At 49.1% G+C, this 16892-nt stretch overlaps 1 protein-coding gene across 5 annotated transcripts in view; it reads left to right on the forward strand.

Moving 5' to 3' along the window:
• Positions 1–367: 367 nt before the first annotated feature.
• The window catches only part of GOLGA1 (golgin A1), a 51715-nt gene continuing 35190 nt past the window's right edge, over positions 368–16892 (forward strand). Inside the window, exons 1-7 of one of the 5 annotated variants that reach the window (XM_073639808.1) lie at positions 368–482; positions 6007–6291; positions 6404–6494; positions 7854–7928; positions 11221–11318; positions 13158–13190; positions 15102–15230. In XM_073639808.1, the coding sequence (XP_073495909.1) occupies positions 6157–6291; positions 6404–6494; positions 7854–7928; positions 11221–11318; positions 13158–13190; positions 15102–15230 (561 nt within the window). In that variant the 5' untranslated portion in view covers positions 368–482; positions 6007–6156. Of the gene's footprint in view, positions 487–6006; positions 6292–6403; positions 6495–7853; positions 7929–11220; positions 11319–13157; positions 13191–15101; positions 15231–16892 lie in introns of all 5 variants that reach the window. The other 4 variants (XM_073639809.1, XM_073639810.1, XM_073639811.1 and 1 more) reach the window with 4 other exon arrangements.

A 16892-nucleotide genomic window follows, 5' to 3' on the forward strand; every position in this document is an offset into this window, starting at 1 on the left:
ATCTGAACGCCCCCCCCCCCCCCAAACAATAAGGGGGGGAATATTTTTTTTATTTCTTTTATCTTGGATTTTATTTTTCCCTGTTTCTTTGGTTAAACATATTGTGTCATTCAAGATACAACTCTTCCCGCACCTAAAAAAAACAAGTTTATGTCACAAGAAAAAAAAAATCCTATAGAGGAAGAAGAAAAAAAAAACCCTGAAAGCTAAAAATAAAATCCCCAAAGTTCCCCAGCTTCAAGTTTTACTACATCTCCCATCATGCTTTGCCAGCTCTTTCCGTACTGCGCATGTCTGACGCTCTTGACGTCATGGTTGACGCTTCAACCAATCAAATTGCAACTTTTCGCATCTCGCGACCTCCCCGCCTCTTTCTGAATTAGCCAATGAGCTGGCCGCGCCTCACCTGACCTGGGCGCTGTGGTGACGTCACCGGCCACATCTACTCCAGGAGAGAAGGAGAGACCGAGACCGGAAAACCGGCAAGTAGGCGTCGTGACGTCATGTGATGGCAGACGAAGGGCTGAGGCGGCCGGGGAAGCAGTTAGAGGCGGCCACACTTATTTGTCACTCTGCCGCCTGGGGGCGACACCCTGAGCCCCGGCATATGCCCTGTAACTATGGGAAAGTGGAGTGTGATATCACCCAGCTCTCCCAGGAGCAGACATTACTGATGGGGATGTGTCCTAGTGCTGCCACCTACAGGTGTGAGCTTATACAGGGCTGTGCACACTGTGCGGACCCCATTAGAGGGGTCCTGCCAAGCCGTGCCCCCAATCCCAGCCAGCCCCCTGCAAGAAAACCTGCATCGGGGTCCTGAAGCTTATTAATGTGTGCGGGGAGTGAGCGTCCGCCCTCCACATTGGAGCACAGCTGCTGGCAGTGCCGGCTCAGCCTCTGTTCACACCATGTGTTTGTCCAACGGGAAAGCTCCCAAATGTTTCTAAAAGGTTTTATTGCAAAAAACAATAAATCTTAATTCTGGCCGACACCTGTCAGTGTATTGTGAAGTCTCCCCTGTGTGAGGCGTCCGGTAAAGCCTCAATATAATGAGTGTACGGTGGGAGCTTTTCACATTACATGCGTTAAAGATGGTGTGAATATCGCCCAAGATAGAAAGCTGTCAGGACGCAAAGCGCTATGTGCAGGGTCCGCTGTGGCCTCCTGCGCCCTGGTCCTCTGTGGCCTCCTGCGCCCTGGTCCTCTGTGGCCTCCTGTGCCCTGCTCCTCTGTGGCCTCCTGCGCTCTGTGGCCTCCTGTGCCCTGCTCCTCTGTGGCCTCCTGCGCTCTGTGGCCTCCTATGCCCTGCTCCTTTGTGGCCTCCCGCACTCTGTGGCCTCCTGTGCCCTGGTCCTCTGTGGCCTCCTGCGCCCTGCTCCTCTGTGGCCTCCTGCGCCCTGCTCCTCTGTGGCCTCCTGCGCCCTGCTCCTCTGTGGCCTCCTGCGCCCTGCTCCTCTGTGGCCTCCTGCGCCCTGCTCCTCTGTGGCCTCCCGCGCCCTGGTCCGTGTCCTCCACTACAGCTGCAAGCAGGACTGGACCACGGGGCGTCGGAGGACGGCGGCCGGGGCTGATGCACGCCCTGATGAGGCAGAGCTGCTCTGGTGGCACAAGAGGAAATTACAGAATAATACTACAGTGGTGTTAATGTTTTAGCCGATCGGTGTCGGACATCCTCTGCTATACACCCTCCGGTCCACATCGACATTTTTTCCATGCAGTCAGTGTACCTCCTCTCTGCTGTCGTCCCTCTATTCTGGGGTCCGGTTGCGTCCTCCCAAAATGGGTTTTGTGAATTTTCATCTAAAAATCTCAGGCAATCTTCCTCCGCTCCGTCTCATAGGACCAGTGCCAGTGATGGCAGCATTTGTCCTATTAGACATTTGTCGTGTCCTGCTTTTACTCCATAAATGGCTGAGATGGGAGTAGTTGTCCCGGGCGCCTCTAGTACAGTGTCCTGTGACTGTTTTTTAACTTTTTGGTAATAATTGGCTTCATTATCATGTTACTTTGTTCTGATTTCCACCATTACTGTGCAGCCTATGTCATTAGATGATGATCATCATCCACGCTTGGTATAATTTCCACCCTTGCTATGTCTGTTTGTTGCAGCATTTACTGTCCTGTGATGTAGTATTCTGCGCACTTTAAAGGAGTTGTCTCCTATCTGAAAGTCTTTGTGCTTGGGCCATGTTTGTTACAAAAAAAACATGCCATGCTTTACCCACCCTCCTCAGGTCCAGCTGTAGTTTCCGACACTGCTACAGTAGGTGACATTGGCTGCAGAACTGATATCATATAGAGTAATTGAGCTCAGCGGCTCTGACCGGGACACTTCATCAGCTCAAGCAGAGCTCAATGATTGGTGACGTGACAGACTCCGCACGGGACTCGGGAACTGAGAGGAAAGTTATGTTTGTATTTATAACTAACTGCTCCCAGTGGACCTTGATTTTTCCCCAAAAAAGTGCAAACCGCCTCTACTTGCAGCTTTCTGAGAGCGCACATTTAGGATGGATAGCTTGACCAATTTTCCAGTTAAAACGGTTGATCATCAGGATCGCACTCCCCCTGGCAAGCAGGAAGCCTGGGATGCTGTGAGCGATGCACACTCCTCCCAGGAAGCCTGGGATGCTGTGAGCTGTGCGCCCTCTCCCCGGGAAGCCTGGGATGCTGTGAGCTGTGCGCCCTCTCCCCGGGAAGCCTGGGATGCTGTGAGCTGTGCGCACTCTCCCCGGGAAGCCTGGGATGCTGTGAGCGGTGCACACTCTCCCCGGGAAGCCTGGGATGCTGTGAGCTGTGCGCACTCTCCCCGGGAAGCCTGGGATGCTGTGAGCTGTGCACACTCCCCCCGGGAAGCCTGGGATGCTGTGAGCTGTGCACACTCCCCCCGGGAAGCCTGGGATGCTGTGAGCTGTGCACACTCCCCCCGGGAAGCCTGGGATGCTGTGAGCTGTGCACACTCCCCCCGGGAAGCCTGGGATGCTGTGAGCGGTGCACACTCTCCCCGGGAAGCCTGGGATGCTGTGAGCTGTGCGCACTCTCCCCGGGAAGCCTGGGATGCTGTGAGCGGTGCACACTCCCCCCCCCCGGGAAGCCTGGGATGCTGTGAGCGGTGCACACTCCCCCCGGGAAGCCTGGGATGCTGTGAGCGGTGCACACTCCTCCCGGGAAGCCTGGGATGCTGTGAGCGGTGCACATTCCCCCCCCCCCCCCCCCGGGGAAGCCTGGGATGCTGTGAGCGGTGCACACTCTCCCCGGGAAGCCTGGGATGCTGTGAGCTGTGCGCACTCTCCCCGGGAAGCCTGGGATGCTGTGAGCGGTGCACACTCCCCCCGGGAAGCCTGGGATGCTGTGAGCTGTGCACACTCCCCCCGGGAAGCCTGGGATGCTGTGAGCTGTGCACACTCCCCCCGGGAAGCCTGGGATGCTGTGAGCTGTGCACACTCCCCCCGGGAAGCCTGGGATGCTGTGAGCGGTGCACACTCTCCCCGGGAAGCCTGGGATGCTGTGAGCTGTGCGCACTCTCCCCGGGAAGCCTGGGATGCTGTGAGCGGTGCACACTCCCCCCCGGGAAGCCTGGGATGCTGTGAGCGGTGCACACTCCCCCCGGGAAGCCTGGGATGCTGTGAGCGGTGCACACTCCTCCCGGGAAGCCTGGGATGCTGTGAGCGGTGCACATTCCCCCCCCCCCCCCCCCGGGAAGCCTGGGATGCTGTGAGCGGTGCACACTCTCCCCGGGAAGCCTGGGATGCTGTGAGCTGTGCGCACTCTCCCCGGGAAGCCTGGGATGCTGTGAGCTGTGCACACTCCCCCCGGGAAGCCTGGGATGCTGTGAGCTGTGCACACTCCCCCCGGGAAGCCTGGGATGCTGTGAGCTGTGCACACTCCCCCCGGGAAGCCTGGGATGCTGTGAGCTCTGCACACTCCCCCCGGGAAGCCTGGGATGCTGTGAGCTCTGCACACTCCCCCCGGGAAGCCTGGGATGCTGTGAGCTCTGCACACTCCCCCCAGGAAGCCTGGGATGCTGTGAGCTCTGCACACTCCCCCCGGGAAGCCTGGGATGCTGTGAGCTCTGCACACTCCCCCCGGGAAGCCTGGGATGCTGTGAGCTCTGCACACTCCCCCCGGGAAGCCTGGGATGCTGTGAGCTCTGCACACTCCCCCCGGGAAGCCTGGGATGCTGTGAGCTCTGCACACTCCCCCCGGGAAGCCTGGGATGCTGTGAGCTCTGCACACTCCCCCCGGGAAGCCTGGGATGCTGTGAGCTCTGCACACTCCCCCCGGGAAGCCTGGGATGCTGTGAGCTCTGCACACTCCCCCCGGGAAGCCTGGGATGCTGTGAGCTCTGCACACTCCCCCCGGGAAGCCTGGGATGCTGTGAGCTCTGCACACTCCCCCCGGGAAGCCTGGGATGCTGTGAGCGGTGCACACTCCCCCCCGGGAAGCCTGGGATGCTGTGAGCGGTGCACACTCCCCCCCGGGAAGCCTGGGATGCTGTGAGCGGTGCACACTCCCCCCGGGAAGCCTGGGATGCTGTGAGCGGTGCACACTCCTCCCGGGAAGCCTGGGATGCTGTGAGCGGTGCACATTCCCCCCCCCCCCCCCGGGAAGCCTGGGATGCTGTGAGCGGTGCACACTCCCCCCGGGAAGCCTGGGATGCTGTGAGCGGTGCACACTCCCCCCGGGAAGCCTGGGCACACTCCCCCCGGGAAGCCTGGGATGCTGTGAGCTGTGCACACTCCCCCCGGGAAGCCTGGGATGCTGTGAGCGGTGCACACTCCCCCCCGGGAAGCCTGGGATGCTGTGAGCGGTGCACACTCCCCCCCGGGAAGCCTGGGATGCTGTGAGCGGTGCACACTCCCCCCCGGGAAGCCTGGGATGCTGTGAGCGGTGCACACTCCCCCCCCCCCCCCCCCCCCCGGGAAGCCTGGGATGCTGTGAGCTGTGCGCACTCTCCCCGGGAAGCCTGGGATGCTGTGAGCTGTGCACACTCCCCCCGGGAAGCCTGGGATGCTGTGAGCTGTGCACACTCCCCCCGGGAAGCCTGGGATGCTGTGAGCGGTGCACACTCCCCCCCGGGAAGCCCGGGATGCTGTGAGCGGTGCACACTCCCCCCCGGGAAGCCTGGGATGCTGTGAGCGGTGCACACTCCCCCCCGGGAAGCCTGGGATGCTGTGAGCGGTGCACACTCCCCCCCCCCGGGAAGCCTGGGATGCTGTGAGCGGTGCACTCTCCCGGGAAGCCTGGGATGCTGTGAGCGGTGCACTCTCCCGGGAAGCCTGGGATGCTGTGAGCGGTGCACTCCCCCGGGAATCCTGGAATGCTGTGAGCGGTGCACTCCCCCGGGAATCCTGGAATGCTGTGAGTGATGTGCTGCTCTTTAAGAAAAAAAATAGAAAAACCCTTTTAATCTTTCCCTTAATGTAGATTTTCTGTGTGAATTTTGCACAAAGAAAGTTGGCAAGATATTACAGTACCAGGAAAAATAGGTGTTTTTTTTTTATTTATTTTTTACCAAATCTATGATTTTCAAAGTAAGTACACAAGTCACATCAGGAGATCTGTTCTGTAATGTATACAGTTTATGTTGTGAAATCTGATGAGATCCCCTTTACACCCTAGCATATCGATTCATTATGTGGATTTTCACTGCAGATTTCACCCATTGCAACGTAGAGGTGCAAAAAGCGCTCGTAAGTGATTATTTCTTAACAAAAAGCAAACGCTCGTCCGTCTTTTCTGCCGGCAGAAGAATCCTGGTTTGTCAGCAGTAATTCTTTGCAAACTGTTTATGGGGACTTAACGGTGTAAACAGGCGAAAGTCACCCATGGTTTATGGGCAGAAATCTTCCGGTTTAACCTCCTGTATGTCCCTCATTCATTCATTCAGTGTTGGTTTTTCTATTGGATTACTTTTGCGCATATAAACGGATTTGCACTTTAGCTGAGATCTGAAATCTGCAGCTGCTTTTTGTGTTGTGACTTTTTTGCTTTCTCCGTTTATAGGATTGATGGCGCTCGCCGGCCGCAGGATGGAAGTGAATGTCGATTCTGCGATCTGAAGCCCTTTGTGTTTGGTGAAGCTCATCCCCGGCACAGTCTGAGAACGCCTCCACTTTGATACTCTTCCTTCTTTGGGCTGGAAAGCAGGGGGCAATGTTCACTAAGCTGAAGAAAAAGCTTGCGGAGGAGGCGGCCATAGCCCCGCGGCCCGGGGGCGCCGCTCGAATTCCGCGCTCGATCAGCAAAGAGTCGATCACGTCGGTCGGGGCTGATTCCGGAGATGACTTTGTGAGTGACAGGTGATATTAACTCTGTTATGGAAGTGACACCTGAGATCTCCCTATCCTACGTTATGCTCAGCTTATATATTGACTCACTTCTTCTGATTCTGCTCTTACAGGCCTCAGATGGCAGCAGCTCCAGAGACGATTTACCTTCCCAAATTTCCAGGAGGAATGAGCATATCCGCAGATTGGAAGCCAAATTATCAGGTAGCCACCTACACCACATTATACTATCTCATTACCGGTGAATCGAATGCTTTCATCCATCCACTTTTTAACCCCTTTATAAGGCTGGCTCTTTACGTTTAGCTCTACAGAACTTCACAGCCACCACTCCTTCTTTTCTCCTCCTCTATGGGGGGCTAAATAGGGTGTGACGCCCCTCCTATTAGGTGTCCCATAACAATGACAGTCACGCAGTGCCCCATGACAGAACACCTACAAGATCAGCATGCCTGGGGGCTTTGGGACCACGCAGAACAGCACCGCTGATTGTGTACCCCGGCGCGCAGATACAACCCATAGTTAAATAGACACCCAAATAGCACAGTATCCACCTGATACAAATGCCAAATACTCATTTAAGAGCCTAGCCGCTGTAGTCACATTTTTTACATGATCGATGAAAGAATGTGACCTAAGTGAAGAAATTGCTCCAAAAATTGTAGACCAAATTAATCCTAGTAGCAAATGGTAGAAACTTAGGCCCTAATCCATCAAAGCTTTTACTACAAAAAAAAATGGCATAAAAGCTTTGAAAAGTTGAAAAATTTTGGTGCAGCTCAGAGTTTACTCCCAGCAATGCCAAAATGGACGGGACGGGGGTGCGGCGGAGACACTCTGATAAATTTGGCGCTTTCTAAAGTTGGTCGTACACGTGGGATAACTGTTGGCTGAATGTTCTTTCCGCAGACGGCTGTTTCTCCCAACTCCACCATGCACATGAGCGCTAAGCTCGGCCAAGGTGTTTTGTGTTTTCCAGCTGGTGGAGCGGAGAAAGCCCCTGTTGGACTCCTCTGGAAGCGGCTACCTCCCTTGAAAACAAAAGAAAAGGTTGTTGAAATACTAACTGTCCAACCTTTCCTTTGCCCCCTACATCATCTGTCCTTTGCCCCCTACATCATTTGTCCAAGGAGGGTTGGAGGCCCCTCATTTAGTGCTCGAGGTCAGGTGCTTATTTACAAACATTTCAGCAATACAAGAAAGGCAGAAATCAGTCTTTAGTGTTGTCTCGGCAATGATTGCTTTATTGTTTGTGTGAACTGTGACCACGTGTTCTCCTGTAATTATGTGTCCAGTTCTCCTCTCTGTCACGCTGACTATTAAGACCCCGTCTGTTCTCAATGTCGTCAGTGACGGTTTTCCCATAAATGTCTGCTCCTGTTTAGTACATTGATTTTAGACGTGTGACTATCCCTGCCCTTCTCCCACTCATGTTTTTTTTTATTTTTCTGTTATTTTTCTCCCTTTTGTTATCCCCCTCTCTACTTTTCTGTTCTTTCTTGGCTTTTCCCACTTTATCCTCTCCTCGTCCTTCCATCCTGTTTGTCTACTTCACCTACAAAGATTACACAGAACAGCTCCGAAACCTACAGAAGACGAAGGAAAAGCTTGAGTTTGCTTTAGAAACGCACCAGGATTGTACGTATTTAAAAGTCACGTCATCCCTTCTCCCTGTCCTGTCTCTGACCGCCATCCTTCAGGTTGTCTTTTTCTTTTGTTTTTTTTGGATCTAATGCAATTTTTCTTTAAGGGTTTCTACATAATCTTGTCTTTTGGCTGTGCATGCTATAATAAGGAAAATAAAAAATGCTCTTTAATGTCCAGGTATAGACATAACCCTGTCTGTTGCATGCAGCTGGTACTTAGTGTAGAAATCCTTTATTATCTGTCTTTTGGGGAGTTTTTAAAATGTGCAAAAAAAAATTTTTTTTTTTTTCTTTTTAATCCCTGGGGGGGGATGTTTTTTCTAATCCTATACAAACTTTCAAGCTTATTAATTATCACAGTTCTCTAATCCTTCTGATTGCTAATAACCATTCTTTGCATTTTTATTTTTCTTATATGCATTTATTATTTAATCCAATAGCATCTTTTTTTTTTTTTTTTTTTCATAAACAGCTTGTGTAGTCCGGTTTTATCCCATGTTTAGATAAGTGTCTTTTAGAGGACAACTTTTGCACTGGCATTTGTCTCTTACATGGTTCGGCTGGCCATACGCTTTATTCCTCCTAGCTCCCCAATGCACATGCATGCTCTGTGTCGCTAAGCGTGCATGTGCTATTACATGGGAGGGAGAAGTAAGACGCTGTCAGACACCACCTAGATGCCCATTATCTCTTTAAAGAACAAAAGGATTGGGCATGTTGAAATTCTGCATGCCCAGTTTTTCTTTTTCACTGTCACCTACCATTGCAGGAGAGTCAGGACACCACCATACACATTATATGGTTATAGCATTTATCTGATGAGTGGGGGCATCAGCCGACTGATGGTCAGGGAAGATGTCAATCGCCCATGTCTTATTTTGGACGATCGAACGAGTCTTCCTGTATATGGCAGAGTCAGGCTGAGATGGCCGAGCAATTCGCCAAAGCATCGTTCTGCCACCTAATGTGTATGGCTGCTAATTTTGATGACCTGTCCTAAGGTTTAATCATTAAAGGGGCTGTCCATTAAAAACAAGTTTTCCCCTATCCACATAATAGATGATTACTTACTGATTGCTTGGAGGTCTGACCACTGATGAGCAGAACGGGGGGAGATTTGTATTCTCAATGGGGCACCTTTATCCATGTTACAAAATGGAGCAGCAGGTCATATGCTGGAACGGCCCTCCGTTCATTCCCTACCAGAATAAAACCGCTCAGGGAATGAATGCATCCCTGGTCGGGCATGCGCCCTGCCGCCCATCCCACCAATCGATGTGGGTCCCAGGTTTCAGATCCACCATAGGAATGAATGCAGCCCCGGTCGGGCGTGCGCACTGCTGCCCTTCCCACCGATCGGTGCGGGTCCCAGCTATCAGATTACCCATAGGAATGCATGCAGCCCCGGTCGGGCGTGCGCACTGCCGCCCTTCCCAGCTTTCAGATCTCCCATAGGAATGAATGCAGCCCCGGTTGGGTATTCTCATTGCTGCCCTTCCCATCGATCGGTGCTGGTCCCAGCTATCAGATCCCCCATAGGAATGAGTGCAGCCCCGGTCGGGCATTCTCATTGCCGCCCTTCCCATCGATCGGTGCTGGTCCCAGCTATCAGATCCCCCATAGGAATGAATGCAGCCCCGGTCGGGCATTTGCCCCACCGCCCTTCCCACCGAGCGGTGCTGGTCCCAACTATCAGATCCCCTATAGGAATGAGGTTAGCCCCGGTCGGGCATTCGCATTGCTGCCCTTCCCACCGATCGGTGCCGGTCCCAGCTATCAGATCCCCCATAGGAATGAATGCAGCCCAGGTCGGGCATTCGCCCCACCGCCCTTCCCACCGATCGGTGCCGATCCCAGCTATCAGATCCCCCATAGGAATGAATGCAGCCCCGGTCGAGCATTCGCATTGCTGCCCATCCCACGGATTGGTGCCGGTCCCCGCTATCAGATCCCCCATAGGAATGAATGCAGCCCCGGGCGGGCATTCGCCCCACCGCCCTTCCCACCGATCGGTGCCGGTCCTAGCTATCAGATCCCCCATAGGAATGAATGCAACCCCGGTCGGGCATTCGCATTGCTGCCCTTCCCACCGATCGGTGCCGGTCCCCGCTATCAGATCCCACATAGGAATGAATGCAGCCCCGGTCGGGCATTCGCCCCACCGCCCTTCCCACCGATCGGTGCCGGTCCCAGCTATCAGATCCCCCATAGGAATGAATTCAGCCCCGGTCGGGCATTCGCATTGCTGCCCTTCCCACCGATCGGTGCCGGTCCCAGCTATCAGATCCCACATAGGAATGAATGCAGCCCCGGTCGGGCATTCGCCCCACCGCCCTTCCCACCGATCGGTGCCGGTCCCAGCTATCAGATCCCCCATAGGAATGAATTCAGCCCCGGTCGGGCATTCGCATTGCTGCCCTTCCCACCGATCGGTGCCGGTCCCAGCTATCAGATCCCACATAGGAATGAATGCAGCCCCGGTTGGGCATTCGCCCCACCGCCCTTCCCACCGATCGGTGCCGGTCCTAGCTATCAGATCTCCCATAGGAATGAATGCCGCCCCGGTCGAGCATTCGCATTGCTGCCCATCCCACCAATCGGTGCCGGTCCCCGCTATCAGATCCCCCATAGGAATGAATGCAGCCCCGGTCGAGAATTCGCATTGCTGCCCATCCCACTGATCGGTGCCGGTCCCAGCTATCAGATCCCCCATAGGAATGAATGCAGCCCCGGTCGGGCATTCACCCCACCGCCCTTCGCACCGATTGGTGCCGGTCCCCGCTATCAGATCCCCCATAGGAATGAATGCAGCCCCGGTCGGGCATTCACCCCACCGCCCTTCCCACCGATTGGTGCCGGTCCCCTCTATCAGATTTCCTGCAATCAATAATTATTTTTCCCACCAGAGAACATCTTTAATAATAAAGCCTAGGTGCAGCAGTTAGACGGCCGCGCTCTTCATAGCGGATGGTTAGGAAGTATTTTATGATGCAATCTTCTGCTTTGATCATTTAGAAGCCGGGATCTTTCTCTGTAATCCACTTTTAACCAGATATGTTTTACCATTGATTCCCAGCTTGCATGCGGTGTCAGATATAACAAAATCAAACAATCAGTGATGAATTTATCTGCTTCATAAAAAAATAGAATAAATGTGCTCATGACGACTCATTATATTGTTCTATTCTGATGGCCCTTAAAGTCTGAGCGCTTTGTGTTTCCCCTACTAATCTGTACACGGACTTATTGGCGGTCTGCTTAGTGACTTGTTGCTTCTGTCCCAGCATCAATGAGGAAGTTTCAAGACCAAAATGAGACGTATCAGGCGAGCCGGGCCAAGATGGCGGAGGAGTATGCACTGTCTCTTGAAAAGAAAGACCAGGTGGGTGTGAAGAGCCGCTCTTCTTTGTCCCTTTTGTTTCTTCAGCCCTATCTTATCTTGGACTCTGTTCACATTACCACTAGTCTTTGTTCATGTATCTAGTATCTTATTTCATGTGTTTTTGTTTTCTTTACATTTAAAATGGGTTATTAAATACAGTCATGGCCGAAAGTGTTGGCACCCTTGAAATTGTTCCAGAAAATTATTGCAATTCCACACGTTTTGTTATACACGTGTTTATTTCCTTTGTGTGTATTGCAACAACACAAAATAACAGAGAGAGAAGAAAAAGGCAAATTGGACATAATTTCACACAAAACCCCAAAAATGGGCCAGAGAAAATTGTTGGCACTTTTCCAAAATTGTGGGTAAACAACTTTGTTTCAAGCATGTGATGCTCGTTCACACTCACCTGTGGCAAGTAACAGGTATGGGCAATATGAAAATCACACCTGAAACCCAGATAAAAAGGGGAGAAGTTGACTCAATCTTTGCATTGTGTGTCACACTAAACATGGAGAACAAAAAGAGGAGAAGAGAACTGTCTGAGGACTGGAGAACCAAAATTGTTGAAAAATATCAAACAATCAGTTTCACATCAGATTGTGGTAGCCGTCATGGTTGCATTAATAACGGGAGACATGATACCAGTGTGAACAGAGCCGAATTCTTTTGTCCATTGCCGTAGCTGGTTTTGCTTATGATTCTGCATAGGGAAAGTTTCTTTGGACGCAAAGTCTGAAATCTCCTAATTGAATAATGATTCGTTACAAGGCGCTAGGAAAGGCTGAGACGTGGGCTACAATTTGATTTTGCTTTAAAGGGCCTGATTACAAGATTAAAATATATAAGGTTTGCTTTTATTCTGTTAACGTAGAAACATATGGGTTTGCATAGGTGCTGCATACAATAAAAGGCATTTGTTTTATTGGAATTATTTATAAAAAAAAAATTTTTTTTTAAAAATGTAGATTCTTTTGAGAATTAAAATAAATGTTTGTGAAGGCTCAAATATGTATTTAAGATAATCTGAAGCCATTTTTTTGTTAATTTTGGATTGAATTACAATACAAGAGTTCTGGAATTCTAGAACTTCATGAATTAATTCATTAGGCGCACATTGTGTCTCCAGCCAATCAATGCTAATCATATCCATCCATGTAAGAACACACCTAGTGGAATGGTAATGTCCAATTTGTATTTAATGCATCCACTTCCAGGAGGAGTAGCAGAGGAACAGCACAGTGCAGAATTATAGAAAAAAAAAAACCCCCACTAATAACTCAGAATTATTTCATTGGAACGTATGTACTAAAACAGATGATTTTTAATCAAAAGTAGTGCTTTGTTTTTAACTGCTCTACTGAATAGTTTTCTTTTTTTCCAAATCCACCATACAGTTTCAGAGATATGGGCCTTTTTTATTCAGTGCTAATTAATTTTTTTGATACTTAGGGGTCGTGGCTCACGGGACCCTCGTGGTCGTGTCTTTCGACTGCTCTGAATAATTAACCTTGTTGTAAAGACCATAAAAAAGGCTTACAAATGACAATTCTGTGTGGGGAAACAGCAGATTAGTTTATTTTGTGGCTAAGGAAGCAACCTGATGTGAAATGGGCACGTGACCCTTCCTAAGCTACATACCAGACAGAGCAGTGGCGATGTTGGGGCATCTCCAATCACTTAGAGGGGCCTTATACAGTGCTTTCTTGCAGAATTGGCACCATGTTGGCCATAGGCACTGTGTGTGGTATTGAAACTTACCCCCATTCATAGATTTATGGAAGTCACGCTAACTGTGAATGTGTTTTTTTTTTTTTTGTTTTTTTTTTGTCTAAGGAGTGGCAAGTGAAGCTTGCAAGTCTTGAAGAGGTAATTTAAAAAAGTAATTAAACAATAAAAGTAATTTAAATTGACTTTAAAGTGACACAATTTAATTTTTTATTCTACCGAACTTTGTTGTTGGTGTCGGGTAAAGCATAGGCTTAAAGAAAATTGGGGAAAAAACAAAGAAATTAAAATATGAATAATTAACTAAATAAACTCACATTATTATTTTAACCGTATGAATACAAAAAAATCGCCACTCTCCAGTCTAAATTTTCACTCTTTTTTTTTTTTTAGCCTCTTCCCTCCCTTCTCTGCAGTTTGTCTCTTGACTTCCTGTGATCCTCTTCTGTCTACCTCCCCAGACCTGCACAGATAATAGTCCCTCACCCAGCCTCCGCAATACCAGTAATATAGGCATCGACTGATCATTCCGACTTATGTCTACGGCACATGCTCCATTTCTCCCGTCCCCATAGTATCGGCCTCTTTATTGTTAGCCCTATGAGCTGGGAGGCTACTGAGCATGTGCATCTACAAGCGAAGGTGGAGCCTGATTTGAGCCCTAGGAGAAGCGGCAGGAGTACGATGACCACTACACACTTTATTTTAACAGACATGTATTGTAATTACACTTCATTTAACATCCCCTATTGAATTTTGAATGACACTTTGTGGGACAACCCCTTTAAAGAGCACCTGTCAGTAGGAATACACTTATGAAACGCGTTTCCAACTATATCTATTTTTTTTGTTATTGAAAATTAGGCTCAGAAGTGCATTGATGGGGAGTGTCGGTGCGCTTGCACCGGCGGCGAGGGTCTGTGCGCTTGCGCCGGCGGCGAGGGTCTGTGCGCTTGCACCGGCGGCGAGGGTCTGTGCGCTTGCACCGGCGGCGAAGGTCGGTGCGCTTGCACCGGCGGCAAGGGTCGGTGCGCTTGCACCGGCGGCGAGGGTCGGTTCGCTTGCAGTCTTCGGCTCCTCTTCAGTTCTTCCTGCTGGTGCCGCCCCTACTTCTTGAATGACAGAGGATCCGAGGAATGAAGGCGGCACATCTGGAAAGAATCAACCTTTTAGTGACCGGACCAATTTTTTTAAATTTGACGTGTCACTTTATGTAGTAATAACTCTGGAACGCTTCAACATATATATATATGATTTTGAGATTGTTTTTTTCGTGACACATTATACTTTATAATAATGGTAAATTTAGGTTGCTATGTTTTTCATTTATTTAAAAAAAAATATCAGAAATTTGACAATTTTTTAAAAACTATCAATTTTCAAATCTTGAATGATTTTCCCTTTAATCCAGCTAGTCCTACCACACAACAATATTAATAAATAACATTTCCCTCATCTCTGCTTCACATCAGCACCATTTGTAAAGCGTTTTGCAGTGCACCGATATGCTCACCAGTGCACTTGCAAACTTCATTTGCATATATATCTAACTTGACTTTTGGCATAACGGAGCAGCGGATAATGACAGAATTGGTAATGTGTTTCCCTGCCCTATCCTGCAGTAATTCCAGCACATTCTTACTGACCCTGTACACTACTTTGTGCTATAGGGGAAGCTTACAAATGCGGAAAGCAGTTTGTAAAAGAACCAAACCACAGTCCTTTTAATTTTCTGAAAATAATCTTAAAAATAAAGAAAAACCTTAATAAAGTAACTTTGGTTCCATACATCCTTTTTTGTCATCGTTACTGCACCAGTCTGGACCTAAAAAAACCCGAAAAACATGAAATCACAGACATCCTCCAACTCCCGAGAAGCTTTTATTCACGTGGATGATTGTATTATAGTATTGTGCAGAAATGTCATATAATGAAACATTAAAAAGGAAACCGTGCAGAGGATACAGACGGGGTGATACTATGAGCTGCGGTGCCTGTTGATTACTTTTATGGCCGCGCAGCTTCTCAAAACTTTTTGTTTTATACTATAAGGAAAAGAAAAAACTTTCCGAGCAGGTGGACCTTCTGAAGAAGCAGAGTATCTCCTTATTCCAGAAACGAGAAGATCTGGATGAGTTGGAAGTGTTTCAGCAGCAAGAAATGGCGAAAATCAAACACATGGTAAGAACGACGGACATGATCCCGTTTCTTGTTTTACGGGATGATTTATTGTATAATACCAGAGTCCTTGTGTGCAGAAGAGGAGCCGCAACAACAGCCCTAAAATATGTGGTTGGTACAATTGTGGTTTTGTTTTTCTTCAAGAATTTACACAAAGAAATATTGAAAGGGCAGCACATTTTTACTTTATAGATTTTTGTTTCTTCCATGAGCCTGCAGTCATCTGGTTGCTTGTACTATATACTGCAATACTTCAGTATTTTTGCATGTTGGACAAATCTATGAAGACCAGTTAGTGGCTCCGCTCCACAGAAGTACCTGCATGGCAGTAATTTGGTGCCATTTGCAACCCATTGTTACCCTGTGATCACAACGTGGAGGTGCTGATGGGCGCCTGGGCAAGATTATGTCACGTAAAGGGGTTGTCTGGTGTTTTGCTACAAGTTTTCACAGTGCGCTTGCTGCACACTGTCAAAATTCGGCTGACCACAAGTATGCGACAATTAGACTTCCGGCTACATTTCGACTAGACTTGTCCAGCCTTGCTGAATTCACTTGTATTGGTCATTGCGGACTTTTAGCACAAGTCAGGACAACCCCTTTAGATGCCGCTGTTGGTAATTGACAGCTGCATTTAAGGGGTTAATGCAGCTACACCATGCTGAGCTCCTATGTCCGCTCCACGCACCCTGACCTCCTCAGTGACTAATGTATACCACATGGATCATTAAGGGGTTACAATTTCAGAGATTAGTTGATCACTGGAGGTCCGAGCAGTGACCTGTCATCTGCTGACTCTAGGGAGACCCTCAGAGCAAGAGGGAAGCTGGCGACTAGTGTTGAGCCACCCCCGTAGTGTTCGGGTTCGGTTCGTCGAACACCGGGATGTTCGAGGAACTGTTCGTCGAACTGTTCGTCGAACACCTTAGAACACCGTCGAACACCGTTAAAACCAATGGCAGGCAAACAAAAACACATAGAAACACATAGAAAACACCTGCAAAGGTGTCCAAAAGCTCACAAACTGCTCAGAAGACACTCTCTTTAAAAAAGCCGGCCGGCAAATTCAGCAGCGGCATACACCTGTACCCGACAATTTAGACAAGAAGGAATAGAGCATCACACATAGATTAGATAGATAGAAACATGTCAGTCACACATATAAGAAGCACAGTGACAGTGTTGGTTACTGCACTTGTCATTTAGTGTAAAGGATTTATTAAAAAAAATATTAGTGTTTTCATGCACCGTCTCTTTAAAAAAGCCGGCCGGCAATTCAGCATCTGTACCGGACAATTTAGAACAGAAAGAATAGAGCTTCACACATAGATTAGATAGATAGAAACATGTCAGTCACATATATAATAAGTACAGTGATAGTGTTGCTTACTGTACTTGTCATTTAGTGTAAAGGATTTATTTAAAAAAATAATAGTGTTTTCATGCACTGTCTCTTTAAAAAAGCCGGCCGGCAATTCAGCAGCGGTACCCGACAATTTAGAACAGAAAGATAGAGCATCACACATAGATTAGATAGATAGAAACATGTCAGTCACATATATATGAAGTACAGTGATAGTGTTGGTTACTGTACTTGTCATTTAGTATTAAAATAAAGGATTTATTATTAAAAAAATTGGCGTGGGGTTCCCCTTAATTTTA

This window comes from Phyllobates terribilis, unplaced genomic scaffold, assembly GCF_046119375.1.
Source record: "Phyllobates terribilis strain yellow unplaced genomic scaffold, ASM4611937v1 Scaffold_7__3_contigs__length_470593459, whole genome shotgun sequence".
In the NCBI taxonomy this organism is placed as follows: Eukaryota; Metazoa; Chordata; class Amphibia; order Anura; family Dendrobatidae; genus Phyllobates; species Phyllobates terribilis.